Raw genomic sequence first — 25,992 nt, forward strand, 5'->3', positions numbered from 1 at the left:
TGCGACACCTCCTCCTCGTTTATCAAGTCTGTTTCTTGCAAATAAGTTGTATCCTTCTAGTCTTGTATTCCAATCATGTGTATTGTCCCACCAAGTTTCAGTGATTCCAATGACATCATATTTCTTTTCCTGTGTTAGTAGTTCCAATTCTCCTTGTTTGTTGCCCATGCTTTGTGCATTAGTATAGAAACATTTTAGTTTGTGATTGGTTTCTCTTTCTCCAATATTTTTATTAATTAGATTCTTTTGTCTTTGTTCTTCCTTTCCACTTCTAATAGCAGAGTTCTCAATAGCATTTGTCAGGTGTAAGGCTTTTTCTGGTCTTTTGCTTCCCTTCCCATGTTGTTCTAGTTTAAAGCTCTCCTTACAAGTGTAGCAAGGCGACTTCCAAATACATGCTTTCCAGTCTTCTAGTAGTTATATTCTTGTACATAGGGGCAGTATTATAGTAGTTATATTCTTGTACATAGGGGGCAGTATTATAGTAGTTATATTCTTGTACATAGGGGGCAGTATTATAGTAGTTATATTCTTGTACATAGGATCAGTATTATAGTAGTTATATTCTTGTACATAGGGGCAGTATTATAGTAGTTATATTCTTATACATAGGGAGCAGTATTACAGTAGTTATATTTTTGTACATAGGAGTAGTATTATAGTAGTTATATTCTTGTACATAGGGAGCAGTATTATAGTAGTTGTATTCTTGTACATAGGAGCAGTATTATAGTAGTTATATTCTTGGACATAGGAGTAGTATTATAGTAGTTATATTCTTGTACATAGGGAGCAGTATTATAGTAGTTGTATTCTTATACATAGGGGCAGTATTATAGTAGTTATATTCTAGTACATAGGAGTAGTATTATAGTAGTTATATTCTTGTACATAGGGAGCAGTATTATAGTAGTTGTATTCTTATACATAGGGGCAGTATTATAGTAGTTATATTCTTATACATAGGGGCAGTATTATAGTAGTTATATTCTTGGACATAGGGAGCAGTATTATAGTAGTTATATTCTTGTACATAGGAGTAGTATTATAGTAGTTATATTCTTGTACATAGGGAGCAGTATTATAGTAGTTATATTCTTGTACATAGGAGCAGTATTATAGTAGTTATATCCTTGTACATAGGAGCAGTATTATAGTAGTTATATTCTTGTGCATAGGAGCAGTATTATAGTAGTTATATATTGTTGTATATAGGGCGCAGTATTATAGTAGTTATATTCTTGTACATAGGAGCAGTATTATAGTAGTTGTATTCTTGTACATAGGGGCAGTATTATAGTAGTTATATTCCTGTACATAGGGAGCAGTATTATAGTAGTTATATTCTTGTACATAGGGGCAGTATTATAGTAGTTATATTCTTGTACATAGGAGCAGTATTATAGTAGTTGTATTCTTGTACATAGGGGCAGTATTATAGTAGTTATATTCTTGTACATAGGGGCAGTATTATAGTAGTTATATTCTTGGACATAGGGAGCAGTATTATAGTAGTTATATTCTTGTACATAGGGGCAGTATTATAGTAGTTATATTCTTATACATAGGGGCAGTATTATAGTAGTTATATTCTTGTACATAGAGGCAGTATTATAGTAGTTATATTCTTGTACATAGGGGCAGTATTATAGTAGTTGTATTCTTGTACATAGGGGCAGTATTATAGTAGTTGTTTTCTTGTACATAGGGGCAGTATTATAGTAGTTATATTCTTGTACATAGAGGCAGTATTATAGTAGTTATATTCTTGTACATAGGGGCAGTATTATAGTAGTTATATTCTTGTACATAGGAGCAGTATTATAGTAGTTATATTCTTGTACATATGAGCAGTATTATAGTAGTTATATTCTTATACATAGGGGCAGTATTATAGTAGTTATATTCTTGTACATAGGAGCAGTATTATAGTAGTTGTCAATGACAGGAGGCTTTTGTAGTTAAACAAAATCCAGAAATAGAAGGCGAGCACCATCATAATAGTCCACACATCCGAACTATCATACGTGTATGAAAGAGACACAGCCGGCAATACAACTGTTTTACCCTTAGGTGCACATTCATGGAAAATAAACTAATGCACATAGCAAAAAATAGTAGAAAAAGACCGGCACTCACCGGGTAGTGTAGTCAAGGCTTTATTATAAAAGCATATCAGCGGGAGAACGGGTGCAAAAAGGAGATAGCAACGACGATCGTTTTGCGCTGCAAAGGCGCTTCCACAGGTTACATAGTGAGCTGCAACCGGCCAAGGAGGAAATACCCACAACCAAAAGTCAGGACCCCTCCTCCTACCGGAGCCACTCACCTGCTGAGCAATCAACAAAACAAAAAAATATATATATAGTTCACATAAGTAAAATTAAAAATATATAATACACATAATAGTACCATAAATACAATAGGAAAAAGAGAAAAAAAAGCCACAAGCCAAAAAGAGGTGAAAAAATTATGATTTTTCACAAAAAAACAGACATATCAATCCTCTCATTGAGTCCCGTACGCTCTAAAGCACGGGTTTGCATAATCCACCTGGCCTCTTGTTTCAGTAAATTCCAATTCAGATCACCTCCCCGTGAGGGTAGAGTAACCCTTTCTATACCAGCAAATGATAATGCATCAGGATTGTCACCGTGTCCTTCTCTCATATGGTTAATAAGTTTTGGGACCCCTTTGCCTGTCAAAATAGAATTGAAGTGCTCCCTAAACCTGACATAAAGAGGACGTATAGTTTTCCCTATATAAAAAAACTTGCAAGGACAAAATAAAACATAAAGAACATGAGAGGTTTTGCATGAAATAAAATCAGTAACATAATGAGTTACCGCACCGATACGGAAACAACAGTCAAGAATGTGCTGAGAACAGAACGGACACTGCCCACATCGATAATCACCTTTCGGGGGCATCAAATTGAGCCAATTACTATGTGGGTCTTCCATACGATTATGTACAAGAATGTCCTTTAAACTGACACTTTTCCTACAAGCAAAAAGGGGTCCTCTCTCCACCACTTCTGATAAATCAGGATCGTGACTTAGAATGTGCCAATTTTTACGGATTCCATAGGACCAAAATCAAACGAAAAAACAAACCTCTTTTCATCCTTCTTGCAATTAACCCTTTTATTCGCCTCACCACTTGAGTTCTGATTAAACCTGGTCTGTGCCGTTCTTTTTCTACTATTTTTTGATTTTGTAGTTAAAAAAAAAATTATCATTTCTCTGCAGGATAGTTGACACCTTGTTGATCTGTGAGGCTCTGACCTCTCGGATTTGCAGCAATAACGAGTATGGGAAGCTTTTATCATTGGAATAATGCTTCACGTGTGACCTGCACTCTATTCAATACCTGTGAGGTTGCCGAGTGCTAAGCTTTATTTTTTTTTGGCAGAGTCTCGTAGGGAGTGAAGGTGCAGCCACGGGGCGTCTTACCTGCTGTGCCACCTTGTAACGGGGGATTAAACATTTGTCATTTACCAATCTCTGACAACAGATTCTGGCAGTTTCTAGCAGTGGAGATTTGCTCTACCAATGTTTGGGAGTCTGTATGATACTACATGTCCTACAATTCATTGTCTGGGTGTAGTACATGGTTATAGCCTGAATGTGGCGCTATGGTTATTACAGACGCTGTGATCATAGCTTGTGTTTATCTTAAAAAACAGATTAGATAACTGAATTATAGCAATTATCATGTAAAAATATATTTTATGATGATGTCAGGATAATTATACACAGTAAATTATTAACTGTTCTGTAATTGGCGAAGCAACGATACGTCGTTATTGTTTATAGTGAAGAGATGAAAGGATCATTACAAGTCACCTACAATTTTCTAAAGAAGAAAGAAAAACAGAAAATTCTACTTTCTTATTGCTGACATCACTGAGAATGCCTCCTATCCATCACCAGAGATCAGCGGTGACATCACTGAGAATGCCTCCTATCCATCACAAGAGATCAGTGGTGACATCACTGAGAATGTCTCCTATCCATCACCAGAGATCAGCGGTGACATCACTGAGAATGCCTCCTATCCATCACAAGAGATCAGCGGTGACATCACTGAGAATGCCTCCTATCCATCACAAGAGATCAGCGGTGACATCACTGAGAATGCCTCCTATCCATCACCAGAGATCAGAGGTGACATCACTGAGAATGTCTCCTATCCATCACAAGAGATCAGCGGTGACATCACTGAGAATGCCTCCTATCCATCACCAGAGATCAGAGGTGACATCACTGAGAATGCCTCCTATCCATCACAAGAGATCAGCGGTGACATCACTGAGAATGCCTCCTATCCATCACAAGAGATCAGTGGTGACATCACTGAGAATGTCTCCTATCCATCACCAGAGATCAGCGGTGACATCACTGAGAATGCCTCCTATCCATCACAAGAGATCAGCGGTGACATCACTGAGAATGCCTCCTATCCATCACAAGAGATCAGCGGTGACATCACTGAGAATGCCTCCTATCCATCACCAGAGATCAGAGGTGACATCACTGAGAATGTCTCCTATCCATCACAAGAGATCAGCGGTGACATCACTGAGAATGCCTCCTATCCATCACCAGAGATCAGAGGTGACATCACTGAGAATGTCTCCTATCCATCACAAGAGATCAGTGGTGACATCACTGAGAATGTCTCCTATCCATCACCAGAGATCAGAGGTGACATCACTGAGAATGCCTCCTATCCATCACCAGAGATCAGAGGTGACATCACTGAGAATATCTCCTATCCATCACAAGAGATCAGCGGTGACATCACTGAGAATGCCTCCTATCCATCACCAGAGATCAGAGGTGACATCACTGAGAATGTCTCCTATCCATCACAAGAGATCAGCGGTGACATCACTGAGAATGCCTCCTATCCATCACAAGAGATCAGCGGTGACATCACTGAGAATGTCTCCTATCCATCACCAGAGATCAGTGGTGACATCACTGAGAATGCCTCCTATCCATCACAAGAGATCAGCGGTGACATCACTGAGAATGTCTCCTATCCATCACAAGAGATCAGCAGTGACATCACTGAGAATGCCTCCGATCCATCACTAGAGATCAGCGGTGACATCACTGAGAATGTCTCCTATCCATCACTAGAGATCAGCGGTGACATCACTGAGAATGTCTCCTATCCATCACTAGAGATCAGCGGTGACATCACTGAGAATGCCTCCGATCCATCACAAGAGATCAGCGGTGACATCACTGAGAATGTCTCCTATCCATCACCAGAGATCAGTGGTGACATCACTGAGAATGTCTCCTATCCATCACAAGAGATCAGCAGTGACATCACTGAGAATGCCTCCTATCCATCACCAGAGATCAGCGGTGACATCACTGAGAATGCCTCCGATCCATCACAAGAGATCAGCGGTGACATCACTGAGAATGCCTCCTATCCATCACAAGAGATCAGCGGTGACATCACTGAGAATGTCTCCTATCCATCACAAGAGATCAGCAGTGACATCACTGAGAATGCCTCCGATCCATCACTAGAGATCAGCGGTGACATCACTGAGAATGTCTCCTATCCATCACTAGAGATCAGCGGTGACATCACTGAGAATGTCTCCTATCCATCACTAGAGATCAGCGGTGACATCACTGAGAATGCCTCCTATCCATCACAAGAGATCAGCGGTGACATCACTGAGAATGTCTCCTATCCATCACCAGAGATCAGTGGTGACATCACTGAGAATGCCTCCGATCCATCACTAGAGATCAGCGGTGACATCACTGAGAATGTCTCCTATCCATCACTAGAGATCAGCGGTGACATCACTGAGAATGTCTCCTATCCATCACTAGAGATCAGCGGTGACATCACTGAGAATGCCTCCGATCCATCACAAGAGATCAGCGGTGACATCACTGAGAATGCCTCCTATCCATCACTAGAGATCAGCGGTGACATCACTGAGAATGCCTCCTATCCATCACTAGAGATCAGCGGTGACATCACTGAGAATACCTCCTATCCATCACTAGAGATCAGAGGTGACATCACTGAGAATGCCTCCTATCCATCACTAGAGATAAGCAGTGACATCACTGAGAATGCCTCCGATCCATCACTAGAGATCAGCGGTGACATCACTGAGAATGTCTCCTATCCATCACTAGAGATCAGCGGTGACATCACTGAGAATGTCTCCTATCCATCACTAGAGATCAGCGGTGACATCACTGAGAATGTCTCCTATCCATCACCAGAGATCAGCGGTGACATCACTGAGAATGCCTCCGATCCATCACTAGAGATCAGCGGTGACATCACTGAGAATGTCTCCTATCCATCACTAGAGATCAGCGGTGACATCACTGAGAATGTCTCCTATCCATCACTAGAGATCAGCGGTGACATCACTGAGAATGCCTCCGATCCATCACAAGAGGTCAGCGGTGACATCACTGAGAATGCCTCCTATCCATCACTAGAGATCAGCGGTGACATCACTGAGAATGCCTCCTATCCATCACCAGAGATCAGCGGTGACATCGCGTGTAGATTGCGGTGGTTCTTCTGTGCACACTATGTGTGTATTATGTGTGATGTGAGCTCTGCGGCGCCGTCACTGATGTCTGTTTCTCGCTGTCGCTCGCTCTGCTCCACTTTCCTTCCGCCGTTGCGCTGTTGAGATAATTCTTTACAATTACACGGAATGACATTCACATTGGGGATAATTATCACTCACTTCTAGCTGTAGTGTTAGGGCCAGAGCTGCAGACATTAATCGCCCGGGGCACGTTGACCCTTTGTTTGCTGCATGGTCACAAAATCTCTCCGTTGTGACAATCTAAACACTGGTTGGAAATATTCCAGATAGAGATTTCAGGAGAGTGAAGCATAATGTAGCAGAGCTGTTACATAGGACTGCAAGTGACATCTGCACCATTATCTGTGCTGAGAGAGTCATCAGAAAATGTAACGTGACATTTAACATAGGACTGCAGAGTACTACACAATCCAGGTGGTGGTAGCAGGTGTTTTCTCTGGCGTTACATAGGACTGCAAATAACATCCACAGACTTATCACTAGAAGTATACGGGTCGCGTTCGGCTCTGCTACGTCAGTGCGCACACTGCGCTGTGCTCGTCGCCTGCAGATAACGAACCGTCAGATGATTTTAATTTTAGATGAAAGTAGATAGAATCTAACGCTGAGGAAATTCACGTCTGAAGGAAAAAAACTCGCTTCCCTCCGGTTACGTTCACCGCATGGCGGATCCATCGCTGCGTGGCGCGATTAACCCCTCCAGGCCTGGAGGATGGAGAGCAGCTGCTGAACATGTCCCTGCAGCACGGCTCACATACATGTATAGGATCAGATGTGTGATGGGGGATCGGCCGGGTTCATACAGCGACATCAAATATGTAGATAATGTGATCGGGCCGGTGTGAGGGGAGAAAAAAGATCAGACATGGTGAATTTCAACAGGCCCCATCCTTTGTTTTCTGGGAGCTTTTTACTGCTCTCTCCTCATTTAAAACTCATTTACACCCAGCGTCCTCATATACTGGGGCGTATTGTCACTTCTGTGAACTCCAGGGAGTCCCTGCTCCTGCCATTATGAAGCTCAGAGAACGGCAGCTACCTCTGTCACCATTCCTCTCTTCACAGGCAGCCATGTTTCCACAGCCATCATCAGAAGCAGGAAAGTCACTTTACAGCCGAGGATCAGTACACCCCTCTCCTGAAATACTCTGTGCTGCTGTGGAGCTTCCATCCCACACGTCTGAGCTGTCAGCCTGTCAGCCTTTATAGGGTTCACACTCATCTCCTGAAATACTCTGTGCTGCAGAGGAACCTCCAGTCTCTGCTTTGTATCTGTGCTAGGGATCCGGCTTCTTCTTCTATATGACTGTCCGTCTGTGTCCTCCCACAGAATCACTCATCTCCTGAAATACTCTGCGCTGCTGTGGATCCTGCTCTTTCCATAATGTAGCACTGTCACCTCCTTTAAGATCAGCCCTCTCTGCTCCTGAAATACTCTGTGCAGCTGTGGATCCTGCTCTTTCCATAATGTAGCACTGTCACCTCCTTTAAGATCAGCCCTCTCTGCTCCTGAAATACTCTGCGCTGCTGTGGATCCTACTCTTTCCATAATGTAGCACTGTCACCTCCTTTAAGATCAGCCCTCTCTGCTCCTGAAATACTCTGTGCAGCTGTGGATCCTGCTCTTTCCATAATGTAGCACTGTCACCTCCTTTAAGACCAGCCCTCTCTGCTCCTGAAATACTCTGCGCTGCTGTGGATCCTACTCTTTCCATAATGTAGCACTGTCACCTCCTTTAAGATCAGCCCTCTCTGCTCCTGAAATACTCTGCGCTGCTGTGGATCCTACTCTTTCCATAATGTAGCACTGTCACCTCCTTTAAGATCAACCCTCTCTGCTCCTGAAATACTCTGTGCAGCTGTGGATCCTGCTCCTTCCATAATGTAGCACTGTCACCTCCTTTAAGATCAGCCCTCTCTGCTCCTGAAATACTCTGTGCAGCTGTGGATCCTGCTCTTTCCATAATGTAGCACTGTCACCTCCTTTAAGATCAGCCCTCTCTGCTCCTGAAATACTCTGCGCTGCTGTGGATCCTACTCTTTCCATAATGTAGCACTGTCACCTCCTTTAAGATCAGCCCTCTCTGCTCCTGAAATACTCTGTGCAGCTGTGGATCCTGCTCTTTCCATAATGTAGCACTGTCACCTCCTTTAAGATCAGCCCTCTCTGCTCCTGAAATACTCTGCGCTGCTGTGGATCCTACTCTTTCCATAATGTAGCACTGTCACCTCCTTTAAGATCAGCCCTCTCTGCTCCTGAAATACTCTGTGCAGCTGGGGATCCTTCCTCTATATAACTCTCAGTCTGTGTCCTCTCACAGAATCACACTCTTTCCCTGAAATACTCTGTGCTGCTGGAGTAACATGCTTCTTGCGTTATGTAACTCTCGATCTGTGACCTCCCAGAGAATCAGCAGCCTCCTCTCCTGAAATACTCTGCGCTGCTGTGGATCCTGCTCTTTCCAGAATGTAACACTGTTGCCTCCTTTAAGATCAGCACTCTCTGCTCCTGAAGTACTCTGTGCTGCTGTTCCCTGCCCTCTTTAGCTTTCAGTTTATGGCCTCCAACCAGATCAGTATCATCATCTCCTGAAATACTCTGTGCTTCTCGCGATCCAACTCCTTCCTCCATAAAAGGCCGGGGTCACACTTGCGAGGGCAATGCGAGAAACTCACGCCTCAATAACCGGCACTGGCGCCGGCGGTTCGGACCGGAGCGTTCAGTTGTATACATACATGCAGCCGCACACTCCGATCCCTAGTGCCGGCGGCAGTGCCGGGTATTGAGGCGAGAGACTCACACTGCACTTGCATGTGTGACCCCGGCCTGACTCTCAGTCTGTGTCCTCCCGCAGGATCAGCACACTCTTCTCCTGAAATACTCTGTGCTGCTGGGACCTTTTTAGTATGTGACTCAGTATGGTAAGAAGTGTTCCTAGGGGGCGCTCTTCGCCGGTCAGACGGAGATCGTCCAGCCAAGCGCAATCTCAGGTTATAACTTGCTGCAACTTTTTTTTCTCCAGTAGAAGAGATTAAGTTATTAGAAACTTTTCCCATTCACGGTGACCAGGAATATGGCGCATCCATGACGGTGATTTTGGGGGGCTCTGTACCCAGAGAGACCCCATGAGGGCCACGCACAGAGCCGGTGTCGCTGTTGATACAACGTATCACTTGCATTCACTGATGATGAGAAGCTACAAGTGTCGGCGGCGTCAGATCTGCTCATCATTATTTCCTCTCTCATTGTCTCCTTGATCGCCCGTCCGCACCGGATTTGATCACGCGGATTATATCCAATTTCAATTATCTGCGCAGTTATCTCCAGAGGCCGCGAACGAAAAAAAAAATATCACTCACCACGAGCAGCTATAAAACCGAGAGGAAGAGGATGAGAACGAGCTCGCGGATCACAACAAGCACATGAAAAGGACGGCGCAGCCCCAGGGATCCGGGGAGAGATCAGCGCCAGGAGGGGACGCCGCGGAGCCGCCACTGATACACGGAAATACAGGAAGCTCCGAGGGCGAGACCTCCAATCTCACAGTATTTCAGGAGTGAAGCCCCCCTAGGCGAGACACATTATTAAAGATTGTTTTTTTTCTATGTTAAATCTTGTTACTGTGATTTTCTATACAACCAGTTGTACCGTATCTATTATTCATCACGGATACCTGCAGCTTATCTGCGGAACAAACTGGCTCGGAACGTGCGCAGAAAACTCTGCTCAGGGTGTAAACTAAGCGCCAGTTGGCGTAGGGGCAGCATCGGAAACAACGGACACTGGAAGCCTGTGCTAGCATTTAATCTGCGGTGTTGCTATCAGACTGTCAAGAGTGAGAGAAGAGGGTCGCATCGGCAATCCAACACAATGGGCAGCACTTTGAACACATTTTATAACTGGTCATAAACTTGTCAATAACTCATGACAGAATAAAGTTACGTTAAAACCAAGCACACCATTGTATTTCTTGTGAAATTCTCAATAAGTTTGATGTGTCACATGACCCTCTTCCCATTGGAAAAGATAAAGTTGGATCCAAAATGGCCGACTTCAAAATGGCCACTGCGGTCACCAACCATCTTGAAAAGTTTCCCCCCTCCGATATACTAATGTGCCACAAAGAGGAAACATATGTCACCAACCATTCCCATTTTACTTATGTGCATCCATATAAATGGCCCACCCTGTAGTAGTTATATTCTTGTACATAGGGGCAGTATTATAGTAGTTATATTCTTGTACATAGGAGCAGTATTATAGTAGTTATATTCTTGTACATAGGGGCAGTATTATAGTAGTTATATTCTTGTACATAGGGCAGTATTATAGTAGTTATATTCTTGTACATAGGGGGCAGTATTATAGTAGTTATATTCTTGTCCATAGGAGCAGTATTATAGTAGTTATATTCTTGTACATAGGAGCAGTATTATAGTAGTTATATTCTTGTACATAGGAGCAGTATTATAGTAGTTATATTCTTGTACATAGGAGCAGTATTATAGTAGTTATATTCTTGTACATAGGGGCAGTATTATAGTAGTTATATTCTTGTACATAGGAGCAGTATTATAGTAGTTATATTCTTGTACATAGGGGGCAGTATTATAGTAGTTATATTCTTGTACATAGGAGCAGTATTATAGTAGTTATATTCTTGTACATAGGGGCAGTATTATAGTAGTTATATTCTTGTACATAGGGCAGTATTATAGTAGTTATATTCTTGTACACAGGGGGCAGTATTATAGTAGTTATATTCTTGTACATAGGGGCAGTATTATAGTAGTTATATTCTTGTACATAGGGGCAGTATTATAGTAGTTATATTCTTGTACATAGGGGCAGTATTATAGTAGTTATATTCTTGTACATAGGGGCAGTATTATAGTAGTTATATTCTTGTACATAGGGGCAGTATTATAGTAGTTATATTCTTGTACATAGGGGCAGTATTATAGTAGTTATATTCTTGTACATAGGAGCAGTATTATAGTAGTTATATTCTTGTACATAGGGGGCAGTATTATAGTAGTTATATTCTTGTACATAGGGGGCAGTATTATAGTAGTTATATTCTTGTACATAGGGGCAGTATTATAGTAGTTATATTCTTGTACATAGGGGGCAGTATTATAGTAGTTATATTCTTGTACATAGGGGGCAGTATTATAGTAGTTATATTCTTGTACATAGGAGCAGTATTATAGTAGTTATATTCTTGTACATAGGAGCAGTATTATAGTAGTTATATTCTTGTACATAGGGGGCAGTATTATAGTAGTTATATTCTTGTACATAGGGGCAGTATTATAGTAGTTATATTCTTGTACATAGGAGCAGTATTATAGTAGTTATATTCTTGTACATAGGGGCAGTATTATAGTAGTTATATTCTTGTACATAGGAGCAGTATTATAGTAGTTATATTCTTGTACATAGGGGGCAGTATTATAGTAGTTATATTCTTGTACATAGGGGGCAGTATTATAGTAGTTATATTCTTGTACATAGGGGCAGTATTATAGTAGTTATATTCTTGTACATAGGGGGCAGTATTATAGTAGTTATATTCTTGTACATAGGGGCAGTATTATAGTAGTTATATTCTTGTACATAGGGGGCAGTATTATAGTAGTTATATTCTTGTACATAGGGGGCAGTATTATAGTAGTTATATTCTTGTACATAGGAGCAGTATTATAGTAGTTATATTCTTGTACATAGGAGCAGTATTATAGTAGTTATATTCTTGTACATAGGGGGCAGTATTATAGTAGTTATATTCTTGTACATAGGGGCAGTATTATAGTAGTTATATTCTTGTACATAGGAGCAGTATTATAGTAGTTATATTCTTGTACATAGGGGCAGTATTATAGTAGTTATATTCTTGTAAATAAAGAGAATCATTCCTGCAGCACAGTATATGTTTCTGTACTGACCTCACAGGTTGAGTTCTTCATAGGTGATGGGTACAGGACATTGGTGGTTGCGGAGCTCTGTGAAGCTTTAGATTCTCTTGTATTAAGAATCAGCACTGAGTCATCTGTAGAAATAAGAACAGATTTTATGTCAATGGAGTTTACTTGTAATTTTGTCCGAACATACTGTATATTTAGTAAGTGTCTTCTCATGAAATACTTGCTGTATACAAGTAGTGCAAGGTTAGAATATTAGCAAATCTCATTGTTTGAACTCAGAAAAATGTCACATTTTGCTACAGACTGGAGTGTTGTATCGTCCACTGTGCAAAATAATTATATGACATCATTTCTTCTTTGTCAAATGACATCAATGCTCTTCTTAATTAAATACCATGACTTATGTGCTGTTGAGCAGATGACACAAGGCTCAGCTTTTTCTGCTTGTCTGAGAACTGAGATTCAGCCTGATCAGATGATGAAAGGGAATGTGTGGACATGTTTTAGCTTTATGTGAATTTTGTAATTATTTTTGGCAATTTTTTTCCATATCACAATCTTTATTCAAAAAAACAAAATGAGTAATAATCTTGGTATTTTTACACTGGCGGTTATTTTAGGCTCACGCTTCCTTTTGTGAAGCGTTTTCAGCATGCTCATTATCATCAGAGACATAGTGATGCTATCTTTAAAAACAGCTGCTAAGTGTTCCATCATGTAGTGTCAGTGGATCACTCACCTCCTGAACCCTCCAGGGCTCCGATCCTCCAGTCTGATGTTTTGGGATCTAGCGCCCACCCGCAGCTGCCATCCTCAAACATGCAGTAGAACCCTGGGGGGAGGTGACCTGGAGCCAGAGGGGAGACATTGTATTATGTGACACCAAACTGCGATCCATCTGGGTACAGTCTGTGGAATGGCAATAAAGTAACAATGTGACAGACGATGTTCTGCGGATGGAAGCCGGAATTTTTGTAATTTATGTAGATGACGACACAACGCCGCCTATAAATAAGTGAACCCCAGGCTCTGCCCGGACAGTGACTGTCAGTAGTTACCGCACAATATATGAACCTCAGATCTGCGGTTATTGTGTCGTCGTCCTCCGGCCATCACAGGACTCGTACGTGGCGTATCCCCGCTGACTTACATTATAGCTTTTATCTTCATCTATTTGATTTATTTTTCTGTCTTGCCTTAGTTTGCTCTAGACGACCTTTTACAAAAATTCATAAACTGGCAAATGATTTCTGGTGAATTTTTGGCTAAAACTCAAAAGATCCTTTTTTTTTTTTTTTGCTGTTTTTGTGCCTTTTCGAAAGACGTCGCATTATCCTTTTAGAGAAGCCAGTGTGATCCCGGCCTAAACAACAAAATCAGAGACTGAAAAAAAGGAAAAATGGCACAAAAGCCAGCAAGAAATTTAAGAACAAAATTAATAAAAATAAAGTTGAATCAAGGTCTCAGTCTTCTCCTTCACCCTCAATTAAGTGATAAACCTGAACATAAATTAAAACCCCAATAGAGTGAGACAATAATACTGAAATACATTATCCGAACGCAAAAATGAAATAACGGCAAAATTCAGTGCACACATAATACCGCCATCCAGTGTGGTCACAGGCCTCACGTGCCATCATGTAGCCGGATGGTCACACACTGCGGAAGCCAACCTGCCCCTATTATATAGAATTATTGACCTACACTGATTTATTGTGAAAACCCACACATGCACAGACACAGGCGTCCACACTAATAAACCTTCCTTCCTGTAAGTCACAGAGTGTGATAATCTGGCACCTGTCAGGTCCTTGGGAATAGAGGTACCGTCCTGTATGACTGTACAGAGAGGGGAACATGAGGGCAGAACACAGAGGTACAATATCTAGGAGACACTCACGACACAGATCACCCTCGTCTTCCCGTTCTTCACAGTCGGGGATGAAATTGCAGACTTGAGACAGATTAATTTCCAGCCCACTTCGACAATGAAAGGATCCGTCAAGAGTCATTTTAACTCCAGCTGGATTCCCTGCCAAGAGAAAAGAAGTAAAGTAATTCACAGGACACTGACCCTGAACTGGAGAGGTGTCACAGGAATAATACCCAGAAATGAAAAAATGTGACTCTACAGTTGTGGCCAAAAGTATTGACACCCCTGCAATTCTGTCAGATAATACTCAGTTTCTTCCTGAAAATGATTGCAAACACAAATTCTTTGTTATTATTATCTTCATTTAATTTGTCTTAAATGAAAAAACACAAAAAGAATTGTCCTAAAGCCAAATTGGATATAATTCCATACCAAACATAAAAAAGAGGGTGGACAAAAGTATTGGCACTGTTCGAAAAATCATGTGATGCTTCTCTAATTTGTGTAATTAACAGCACCTGTAACTTACCTGTGGCACCTAACAGGTGTTGGCAATAACTAAATCACACTTGCAGCCAGTTGACATGGTTTAAAGTTGACTCAACCTCTGTCCTGTGTCCTTGTGTGTACCACATTGAGCATGGAGAAAAGAAAGAAGACCAAAGAACTGTCTGAGGACTTGAGAAACCAAATTGTGAGGAAGCATGAGCAATCTCAAGGCTACAAGTCCATCTCCAAAGACCTGAATGTTCCTGTGTCTACCGTGCGCAGTGTCATCAAGAAGTGTAAAGCCCATGACACTGTGGCTAACCTCCCTAGATGTGGACGGAAAAGAAAAATTGACAAGAGATTTCAACGCAAGATTGTGCGGATGTTGGATAAAGAACCTCGACTAACATCCAAACAAGTTCAAGCTGCCCTGCAGTCCGAGGGTACAACAGTGTCAACCCGTACTATCCGTCGGCGTCTGAATGAAAAGGGCAAACTGTATGGTAGGAGACCCAGGAAGACCCCACTTCTTACCCCGAGACATAAAAAAGCCAGGCTGGAGTTTGCCAAAACTTACCTGAAAAAGCCTAAAACGTTTTGGAAGAATGTTCTCTGGTCAGATGAGACAAAAGTAGAGCTTTTTGGGCAAAGGCATCAACATAGAGTTTACAGGAGAAAAAAAGAGGCATTCAAAGAAAAAAACACAGTCCCTACAGTCAAACATGGCGGAGGTTCCCTGATGTTTTGGGATTGCTATGCTGCCTCTGGCACTGGACTGCTTGACCGTGTGCATGGCATTATGAAGTCTGAAGACTACCAACAAATTTTGCAGCATAATGTAGGGCCCAGTGTGAGAAAGCTGGGTCTCTCTCAGAGGTCATGGGTCTTCCAGCAGGACAATGACCCAAAACACACTTCAAAAAGCACTAGAAAATGGTTTGAGAGAAAGCACTGGAGACTTCTAAGGTGGCCAGCAATGAGTCCATACCTGAATCCCATAGAACACCTGTGGAGAGATCTAAAAATGGCAGTTTGGAGAAGGCACCCTTCTAATATCAGGGACCTGGAGCAGTTTGCCAAAGAAGAATGGTCTAAAATTCCAGCAGAGCATTGTAAGAAACTCATTGATGGTTACCGGAAGCGGTTGGTCGCAGTTATTTTAGCTAAAGGTTGTGCAACCAAGTATTAGGCTGAGGGTGCCAATGCTTTTGTCTGGCCCATTTTTGGAGTTTTGTGTGAAATGATCAATGTTTTGCTTTTTGCTTCATTCTCTTTTGTGTTTTTTCATTTAAGACAAATTAAATGAAGATAATAATACCAAAGAATTTGTGCGTGCAATCATTTTCAGGAAGAAACTGAGTATTATCTGACAAAATGGCAGGGGTGTCAATACTTTTCGCCACAACTATACATCCCCAGAAACCTGAAAGAAACATCTCAGTATAAACAGTATATTAATACAACTTTCAATGTACAAGAAAAAACTGCTATAATACTGCCTGTAAGTATAGGAATATAACTACTATAATACTGCCCCCTATGTACAAGAATATAACTACTATAATACTGCCCCCTATGTACAAGAATATAACTACTATAATGCTGTCCCCTTGTACAAGAATATAACTACTATAATACTGCCCCTATGTACAAGAATATAACTACTATAATACTGCCACTATGTACAAGACTATAACTACTATAATACTGCCCCTATGTACAAGAATATAACTACTATAATACTGCCCCTATGTACAAGAATATAACTACTATAATACTGCCACTATGTACAAGACTATAACTACTATAATACTGCCACTATGTACAAGAATATAACTACTATAATACTGCTCCTATGTAGAAGAATATAACTACTATAATACTGCCCCTATGTACAGGAATATAACTACTATAATACTGCCCCTATGTACAAGAATAGAACTACTATAATACTGCCCCCTATGTACAAGAATAGAACTACTATTATACTGCCCCCTATGTACAAGAATATAACTACTATAATACTTCCCCTATGTACAAGAATATAACTACTATAATACTTCCCCTATGTACAAGAATATAACTACTATAATACTGCCCCTATGTACAAGAATATAACTACTATAATACTGCCCCTATGTACAAGAATATAACTACTATAATACTGCCCCTATGTACAAGAATATAACTACTATAATACTGCTCCTATGTACAAGAATATAACTACTATAATACTGCCCCTATGTACAAGAATATAACTACTATAATACTGCTCCTATGTAGAAGAATATAACAACTATAATACTGCCCCTATGTACAGGAATATAACTACTATAGTACTGCCCCTATGTACAAGAATAGAACTACTATAATACTGCCCCTATGTACAAGAATAGAACTACTATAATACTGCTCCCTTTCTACAAGAATATAACTACTATAATACTGCTCCTATGTACAAGAATAGAACTACTATAATACTGCCCCTATGTACAAGAATATAACTGGTATAATATTATCCCCTATGATGACATTTCTTCCTGGGGTTGCAGCAGAACATGTGACATGTGTGATATATCAGTTACTAGTACTTTTTCTGCTCTCGTCACTTGCACTCGGGTTATTCTGGGTTTATTACTCACATAAAAGATCCATTTTATAAATTAAAATGAATGAATATATAAATTTGCGGAGAGAAATGTGATTATATAGCGGTGTCGGCTGTGGCTCTCTTGGCCTCAACATCGTGTTCTCGGCAGCCTTGGGGAGCTCTTAATGGTCAGTGATATAATTAGTCGGGCACTTGGATACTTTGTTGCCAGCTGATAATGAATGAGGTGTAATTATTTACCTTTTCGCTCATCTCTGCTGATACATCGAGATAAACATAGAATGCAGAATGGAAAACAAAACCAGTGAAGGAAGCTCCGTCCATGGGGAAGAGGAGAATGTGGGCTGGATACAAGCTGTCATTACAGAGGAGTTCATCACTTCCCTCATCTGCACATGTGGAGGATTGTAAGTGAATATTCATTGTTGTGTCTGTCATATTGTACAATATTCATTACAGCATCAGCTATCCAGAATTGGTCAATGAAGGCAGTGGTCGGGCCCGGAGGTCGGTATATGACAGCCACTTGGAGGGTGTAGGGAGAGTAGATGCAGACAGAGTGGACTTCAAAAGAGGGGAGGATGAGGGAGGGAAGAGGTGGGATTGGGTTGAAGGTGCAGTTGGAACAGAAAAGAGAAGGCCCACTCCTCCGCCATGTCTGTTGCCAGGGCAAGGAGTGTGGAGGCAGCCGTAACATAGCGCAGCAGGGGAGGTGTCGGAGGGCGTCAGCCTAATTTAGTGAGAAACACCTGTATATTGTACAATGCCTTGAAAAAGTAATCATACCCTGTGAACTTTTTCACATTTTTTTCACATCACACCCACAAACTTAAATGTATTTTATTAGGTTTTTATGCAGGGCCGGTTGTAGACAAAGTGGGGCCCCAATTACTGACATATTCCACATCATACAGAAGCATTTCAGTCATATTTACATGTGCTGAGTTATGGCCATTAAACAAGTGTGATCGACAATATGGAAGTCGTTCGATGCTTGTTTCCCGGCCTTTTTACAATGGCTGAGGAACAATGATATGGACAGAACAATCACTAGTAGATCAATTTCTTCCCATACATCATCATGTTATCAGCAGCATATCTGCAGATTTCACTGGGCGATGTGCTGCTGAGAACAATGATTTCTGTTTCGGTATAAAGAATCCAATCACTCGATGAATAGGCAGCATTTTGCTCATTCATTTGTCGATTGCCGACATGTTTACACCTATGGACTCTCGTCTGTACTACTAGGATGCGGATGCTACACACATTATGGGACACAAACACTGTATATTACACACACACTGTCACGGGGTCCTTCTCCGATACCACACAATCAACAGAGCAAGGGAAAGGTGAACAATCCCAAGACCTTTATTACAGGCAAAATTAGAAGGTCCATAAACAATCCACCACACTGAGGATGCAATAGTCCAGAACAAGAATGTAGTCCAGTAAGAGGATAAAATGTCCAGGGAGAGGCGATTCCAAAACTCTAGCACCAGAGGATAAAAATGGGTCCTTCTCTCTGAAGTGCAGTCTATACACGATCCTCTCCAAACAGGAACTGACTTGACCTGCTCCTGTTCTCCCCACCCCCTTCCTTGTGTCCAGGGGTAGTCAAACAGGTTGGGGCGGTTTCCAGGCCTCCCAGATGAGAACAAAGGAGCCTTGGGGATTAATGCACTACAGAGGGTCATCAAGAGACAGATAGTCAGGTTGTAGACTAAAGGGCCCGTTACATTAAGCGACATCGCTAGCAATATCGCTATAACGTCACTGGTTTTGTGACGCAGCAGTGATATCGTTATGTGTGATACTTACCTCCGACCGCCTCCCCCGCTGATTATCGCTGATCGCGCGAGAACGTCCTGGGCCGTTTCTCGTCGCCAGCTTCCTGCTGGGCTTCCTGCTGGAGCGACGCGTTGACGCGGGCGGGAGGACGTCTTCATCGCCTCGTCTGACAGGTAAGTAGCGACCCCCGACTGCTGCTATGTCGCTGGTGAGATCTGCCTGTGTGGCAGCTCACTAGCGACCACTTAGCGATGCACCAGCGATCCTGACTGGGTCATATCGTGGTCGGGATCGCTGATGCATTGCTAAGTGTAACGGTACCCTTACAGCATCAATAAAAACACTATGAAAATAAGTGAAATAGAAATATACACAAAATGATATCCACATAGCATATTATTCCATCACACACACATTTGAATATACATACAGCACACACACATGTATATACTGAGCACATACACACACATATATGCAAAGAGCAGATACTTGCATACACAGAGCACACACATACAGATACATGCACGGAGCACACATACAGATACATGCACGGAGCACACACATACAGATACATGCACGGAGCACACACATACAGATACATGCACGGAGCACACACATACAGATACATGTACGGAGCACACACATACAGATACATGCACGGAGCACACACATACAGATACATGTACGGAGCACACACATACAGATACATGCACAGAGCACATACATACAGATACATGTACGGAGCACACACATACAGATACATGCACGGAGCACACACATACAGATACATGCACGGAGCACACACATACAGATACATGCACAGAGCACATACATACAGATACATGTACGGAGCACACACATACAGATACATGCACGGAGCACACACATACAGATACATGCACAGAGCACATACATACAGATACATGTACGGAGCACACACATACAGATACATGTACGGAGCACACACATACAGATACATGCACAGAGCACATACATACAGATACATGTACGGAGCACACACATACAGATACATGCACAGAGCACATACATACAGATACATGCACAGAGCACACACATACAGATACATGCACGGAGCACACATACAGATACATGCACGGAGCACACACATACAGATACATGCACAGAGCACATACATACAGATACATGTACGGAGCACACACATACAGATACATGCACGGAGCACACACATACAGATACATGCACAGAGCACGTACATACAGATACATGTACGGAGCACACACATACAGATACATGCACAGAGCACACACATACAGATACATGCACGGAGCACATACATACAGATACATGCACAGAGCACACACATACAGATACATGCACAGAGCACACACATACAGATACATGTACGGAGCACACACATACAGATACATGCACAGAGCACACACATACAGATACATGCACAGAGCACACACATACAGATACATGCACAGAGCACACACATACAGATACATGTACGGAGCACACACATACAGATACATGCACAGAGCACACACATACAGATACATGCACAGAGCACACACATACAGATACATGTACGGAGCACACACATACAGATACATGCACAGAGCACACACATACAGATACATGCACAGAGCACACACATACAGATACATGCACAGAGCACACACATACAGATACATGTACGGAGCACACACATACAGATACATGTACGGAGCACACACATACAGATACATGCACGGAGCACACACATACAGATACATGCACAGAGCACACACATACAGATACATGTACGGAGCACACACATACAGATACATGCACAGAGCACACACATACAGATACATGCACAGAGCACACACATACAGATACATGTACGGAGCACACACATACAGATACATGCACAGAGCACACACATACAGATACATGTACGGAGCACACACATACAGATACATGCACGGAGCACACACATACAGATACATGCACAGAGCACACACATACAGATACATGCACAGAGCACACACATACAGATACATGCACAGAGCACACACATACAGATACATGCACGGAGCACACACATACAGATACATGTACGGAGCACACACATACAGATACATGCACAGAGCACACACATACAGATACATGCACAGAGCACACACATACAGATACATGCACAGAGCACACACATACAGATACATGCATGGAGCACACACATACAGATACATGCACAGAGCACACACATACAGATACATGCACAGAGCACACACATACAGATACATGCACAGAGCACACACATACAGATACATGTACGGAGCACACACATACAGATACATGCACAGAGCACACACATACAGATACATGCACAGAGCACACACATACAGATACATGCACAGAGCACACACATACAGATACATGCACAGAGCACATACATACAGATACATGCACAGAGCACACACATACAGACACATGCATGGAGCACACACATACAGATACATGTACGGAGCACACACATACAGATACATGCACAGAGCACACACATACAGATACATGCACAGAGCACACACATACAGATACATGTACGGAGCACACACATACAGATACATGCACAGAGCACACACATACAGATACATGCACAGAGCACACACATACAGATACATGTACGGAGCACACACATACAGATACATGCACAGAGCACACACATACAGATACATGTACGGAGCACACACATACAGATACATGCACAGAGCACACACATACAGATACATGCACAGAGCACACACATACAGATACATGCACAGAGCACACACATACAGATACATGTACGGAGCACACACATACAGATACATGTACGGAGCACACACATACAGATACATGCACAGAGCACATACATACAGATACATGCACAGAGCACACACATACAGATACATGTACGGAGCACACACATACAGATACATGCACAGAGCACACACATACAGATACATGCACAGAGCACACACATACAGATACATGTACGGAGCACACACATACAGATACATGCACAGAGCACACACATACAGATACATGTACGGAGCACACACATACAGATACATGTACGGAGCACACACATACAGATACATGCACAGAGCACACACATACAGATACATGTACGGAGCACACACATACAGATACATGCACAGAGCACACACATACAGATACATGTACGGAGCACACACATACAGATACATGCACAGAGCACACACATACAGATACATGCACAGAGCACACACATACAGACACATGCATGCACATATATACATACAGATACATGCAGGGAGCACATACATACAGATACAGGCATGCACATATATACATACAGACACAGGCATGCACAGTATGTCAGACCCATACCAATCACATGTAAGGATAGGCCATTAATAGCACAGTGTTGGACAACCCCTTTAATAGAGGCTAAATGGACACACTGTTAGATGTAGCAATGTATTTTGTTGGCTTTGTCCTGAGTTTTCCTTTTTAACTTTAATTTTAGAAGATCCATAAAAGTGACTCATTCTTTGAACTTCCCTTCTGGGTCTGTGGGTGAGGAGGTGTAGTTGGGGCAAATAATTGCACACTTTTCCTTAATATTGCTCTCTTCCCCCTTGGGGCTTTTCATTCTGTGTATGCAGATCACTTCTGGTGACCTCTGCCGCTCTGCGCCATTTCAGGACAGGCGGGGACAGTGGAGATGATCTGCCGCCTGTTTACCAGCTCCTCGAGTGCTGTACATGATGCCATCTCCCTGTAATTACCATTGATTTCTTTGTTTCTGATCGCTTTGTGCCGCTGCCAGCTGCAGTGTTTAGTGAACAATGCAATAACAATCTTTCAATATTCATGTATCTTTATTATCTGCTTGGGCCAATTTACTAATTATAAGCAACGTTGTATCCAAGAGAACGCGTCCCTTGTTAACAGCAAAAAATAATTAGAGCAGGAAAATGCGCAGTGCCTCGCTTCCTTACAATAAACGCCGGCGATTATTAAGCAATATTTAACAATTAACGTGGGCAGCGGGCCGAGACGGAGCCACCAAAATACAAGAATAAATATTTAATACTGAATAATAACTTGTTTTTCACTACCCCAGAAGCGTTGCCTGGGGGAGAAATTACCGTAAGTTTGCAGAAAAGTTTTAAGGGCAGGCACCCACCGTGTCCATTAAAGGGGAAACTGGCATATAAAAGTACCCATGTTGTCTTCCTCTCTGATTTTACTGGAGAGTGTGCAATTTTTCATTTCTCCTGTGGTGGCGCTGTAGGAAATGAAACACTTGCTGCAAGGTTATCCCACCGATCGCAGATGATCACCAAGGGCGTCATTAGCTGGAAGACAATTTGGGAAGTCCAGTGCCTAATTATCATTAGACTCTGCTAATAAAGCAGAAAACCCCTTTAAGGATTTCCATAAGGGGAAAATCATATATATATGTTTTTTAAATTAAAGTGAACATTTGTCTGTGTGCCATTATGTGCCTGTTAGATGGCTAGTCCTACTACTGGGAGTGTAGCCCTTTAAGAGAAAATAGTCTTTTTACCCCAGTGCAATCCTTTCTTCAACTTCTCTATTCAATTGTAAAGTAATTGGATTTATTTATTCTGCAGCTTCTGCGGTGACGTCTGTGTTTCAGGTCACACACTGGCGCTGAATATCTATCTGACATTAACGCAGAGTGGATGAGGTGGCCGAAAACAGCATTTACTAAGATGAGACATGATGTCCATAAGAGACTAGCAAACCAAAAACAGGGCAAAAGTGAAAATTGTCTGGGGCCTCTTCTACCCCGGACACTTACCCTGCCGTCAGCTGATGTAATATTCTATATCCATGTAATACATACATACATACATACAAAGATACATGATAAGATCCTGTCTGCAGCCACCACTAGGGGGAGCTCTCTGTATACAGAGATACATGATAAGATCCTGTCTGCAGCCACCACTAGGTGGAGCTCCCTGTATACAGAGATACATAATAAGATCCTGTCTACAGTCACCACTAGGGAGAGCTCTCTGTATACAGAGATACATGATAAGATCCTGTCTGCAGCCACCACTAGTGGGAGCTCCCTGTATACAGAGATACATGATAAGATCCTGTCTGCAGCCACCACTAGGGGGAGCTCCCTGTGTTATGAATGAGTCACCGGAGGAGGAAAAAACAAAAATGCAAGCTAAGTCCAGAAAACCGGAGAGGTTGGTAGCTAGCGGATTGCAGACCCCTGATTGTTATGAGTTCATTTTCCCCTTCACCATTGAGGTCTGATGAACTCCCTCTTCTGGTGAAGGAAGGTAGTGAGGCTGATTACCAAGCACCTGAGCTGGGAAAGGATGACTGGGCGACGGGGATCTCTGACTGGATATAAGGCAGCCGACGCCCTTCTGCCTCGCTGGTGATTTCTCTGTGGAATTCTAGGAGACCAGTCTGATTCCTGCTCCTCAAAAGCTAAGTTTTCTGCTTTGCCTTTTTGCATTTGTGTTTTGGTTTTAGTTTGCCTTGCTTTTCTGGATTCTGCCATTCCCTGCTGGGGTGAGCTGAATTCCTTTTTTGTCGGTTTGCTCTGTCTTCAGAAAATACCTGAGTACTGACATAGTCTTTTTGAAGCCTAGCGTCTTCAGGGCCTTTTTCCCTGTCAGTCTGTTGGCTCTTATTTTGATAGGGTTTTTCGCGGATTGCAGACAGCAGCTTTCCTATCTTGTCCTATCTAGTTAGCTTGGGCCCCATCATTTGCTCAGTCTATCTTTCTATCTGTGTTAGCGTTTTTTCATCTTGCTTCACCGTCATTATATGTTGGGGGCTGCCTATTGCTTTGGGGTCTGCTCTGTGGCAGTTTAGATTTCCCTTTCTGTCTTTAGGCTAGGCAGTTCTCCGGCTGTGATCGAGGGGTCTAGGGCATCGTAGGAACTCCCCACGGCTACTGCTAGTTGTTGTTGATAGGTTCAGGGGTCTGCAATCCGATAGCTGCCAACTTCTCTGGTTTTCTGGACTTAGCTAGCATTTCTGTTTTTGCCTCCTACGGTGACTCATTCAAAACACCTGATCCTATTCACAACAGCTAACAGTAGCCGTGGAGCATTCCTACAGTGGTCCTAGATGCCTCTTCACAGCCGGAGAACTAAATAAGCCTAAAGAAAGAAAGGGGAAATCTAAACTGCCCCAGAGAAGACCCCAAAGCAATAGACAGCCCCCAACATGTATTGTCGGTGAAAACAGATGAAAACACAAACACAGACAGAAAGACAGGCAGAGCAAACGATGGGGCCCAACTAACTAGATAGGAAAGGACAGAAAAGATGCTGGTTGCAATCCGCAAAAACCCTACCAAAAATGTCCCAACACGTCTGATAGGAAAAACGGCCCTGAAGTCACAAGACTTCAAAATCCCTATATCAGCACTCCGATATATTCTGCAGACAGAGCAAAAGAGATTTAACCGATCAGGGACAAAAATGGAAATTCAGCAAAGCCCTAGCCGGGGCTGGCTGAACACAAAACTAAGCAAATCAGACAAAATCTCATGGAACAATAACAGAGCAAAACTTAGCTTTAGAAGACAGGAACTGAACTGGAGGCCAGAGTTCAGAGCAGAGAAATCACCAGCAATCCTACAGGGCGTCGGCTGCCTTATATCCACTCAGAGATTCC

At 42.3% G+C, this 25,992-nt stretch overlaps 1 protein-coding gene across 1 annotated transcript in view; it reads right to left on the reverse strand.

Annotated features, from left to right (window-relative positions):
* Positions 1 to 25,992, reverse strand: part of ALK (ALK receptor tyrosine kinase) — a 969,161-nt gene that overhangs the window by 160,121 nt on the left and 783,048 nt on the right. The window contains exons 6-8 of the mRNA XM_073556354.1: positions 14,448 to 14,579; positions 13,287 to 13,394; positions 12,569 to 12,672 (exon numbers count right to left, since the gene is read on the reverse strand). Coding sequence (XP_073412455.1) covers positions 12,569 to 12,672; positions 13,287 to 13,394; positions 14,448 to 14,579 — 344 coding nt within the window. The remainder of the gene's footprint in view (positions 1 to 12,568; positions 12,673 to 13,286; positions 13,395 to 14,447; positions 14,580 to 25,992) is intronic.

Source organism: Dendrobates tinctorius, unplaced genomic scaffold (assembly GCF_039654945.1).
Source record: "Dendrobates tinctorius isolate UK_male_01 unplaced genomic scaffold, ASM3965494v1 ptg000232l, whole genome shotgun sequence".
Taxonomy (NCBI): Eukaryota; Metazoa; Chordata; class Amphibia; order Anura; family Dendrobatidae; genus Dendrobates; species Dendrobates tinctorius.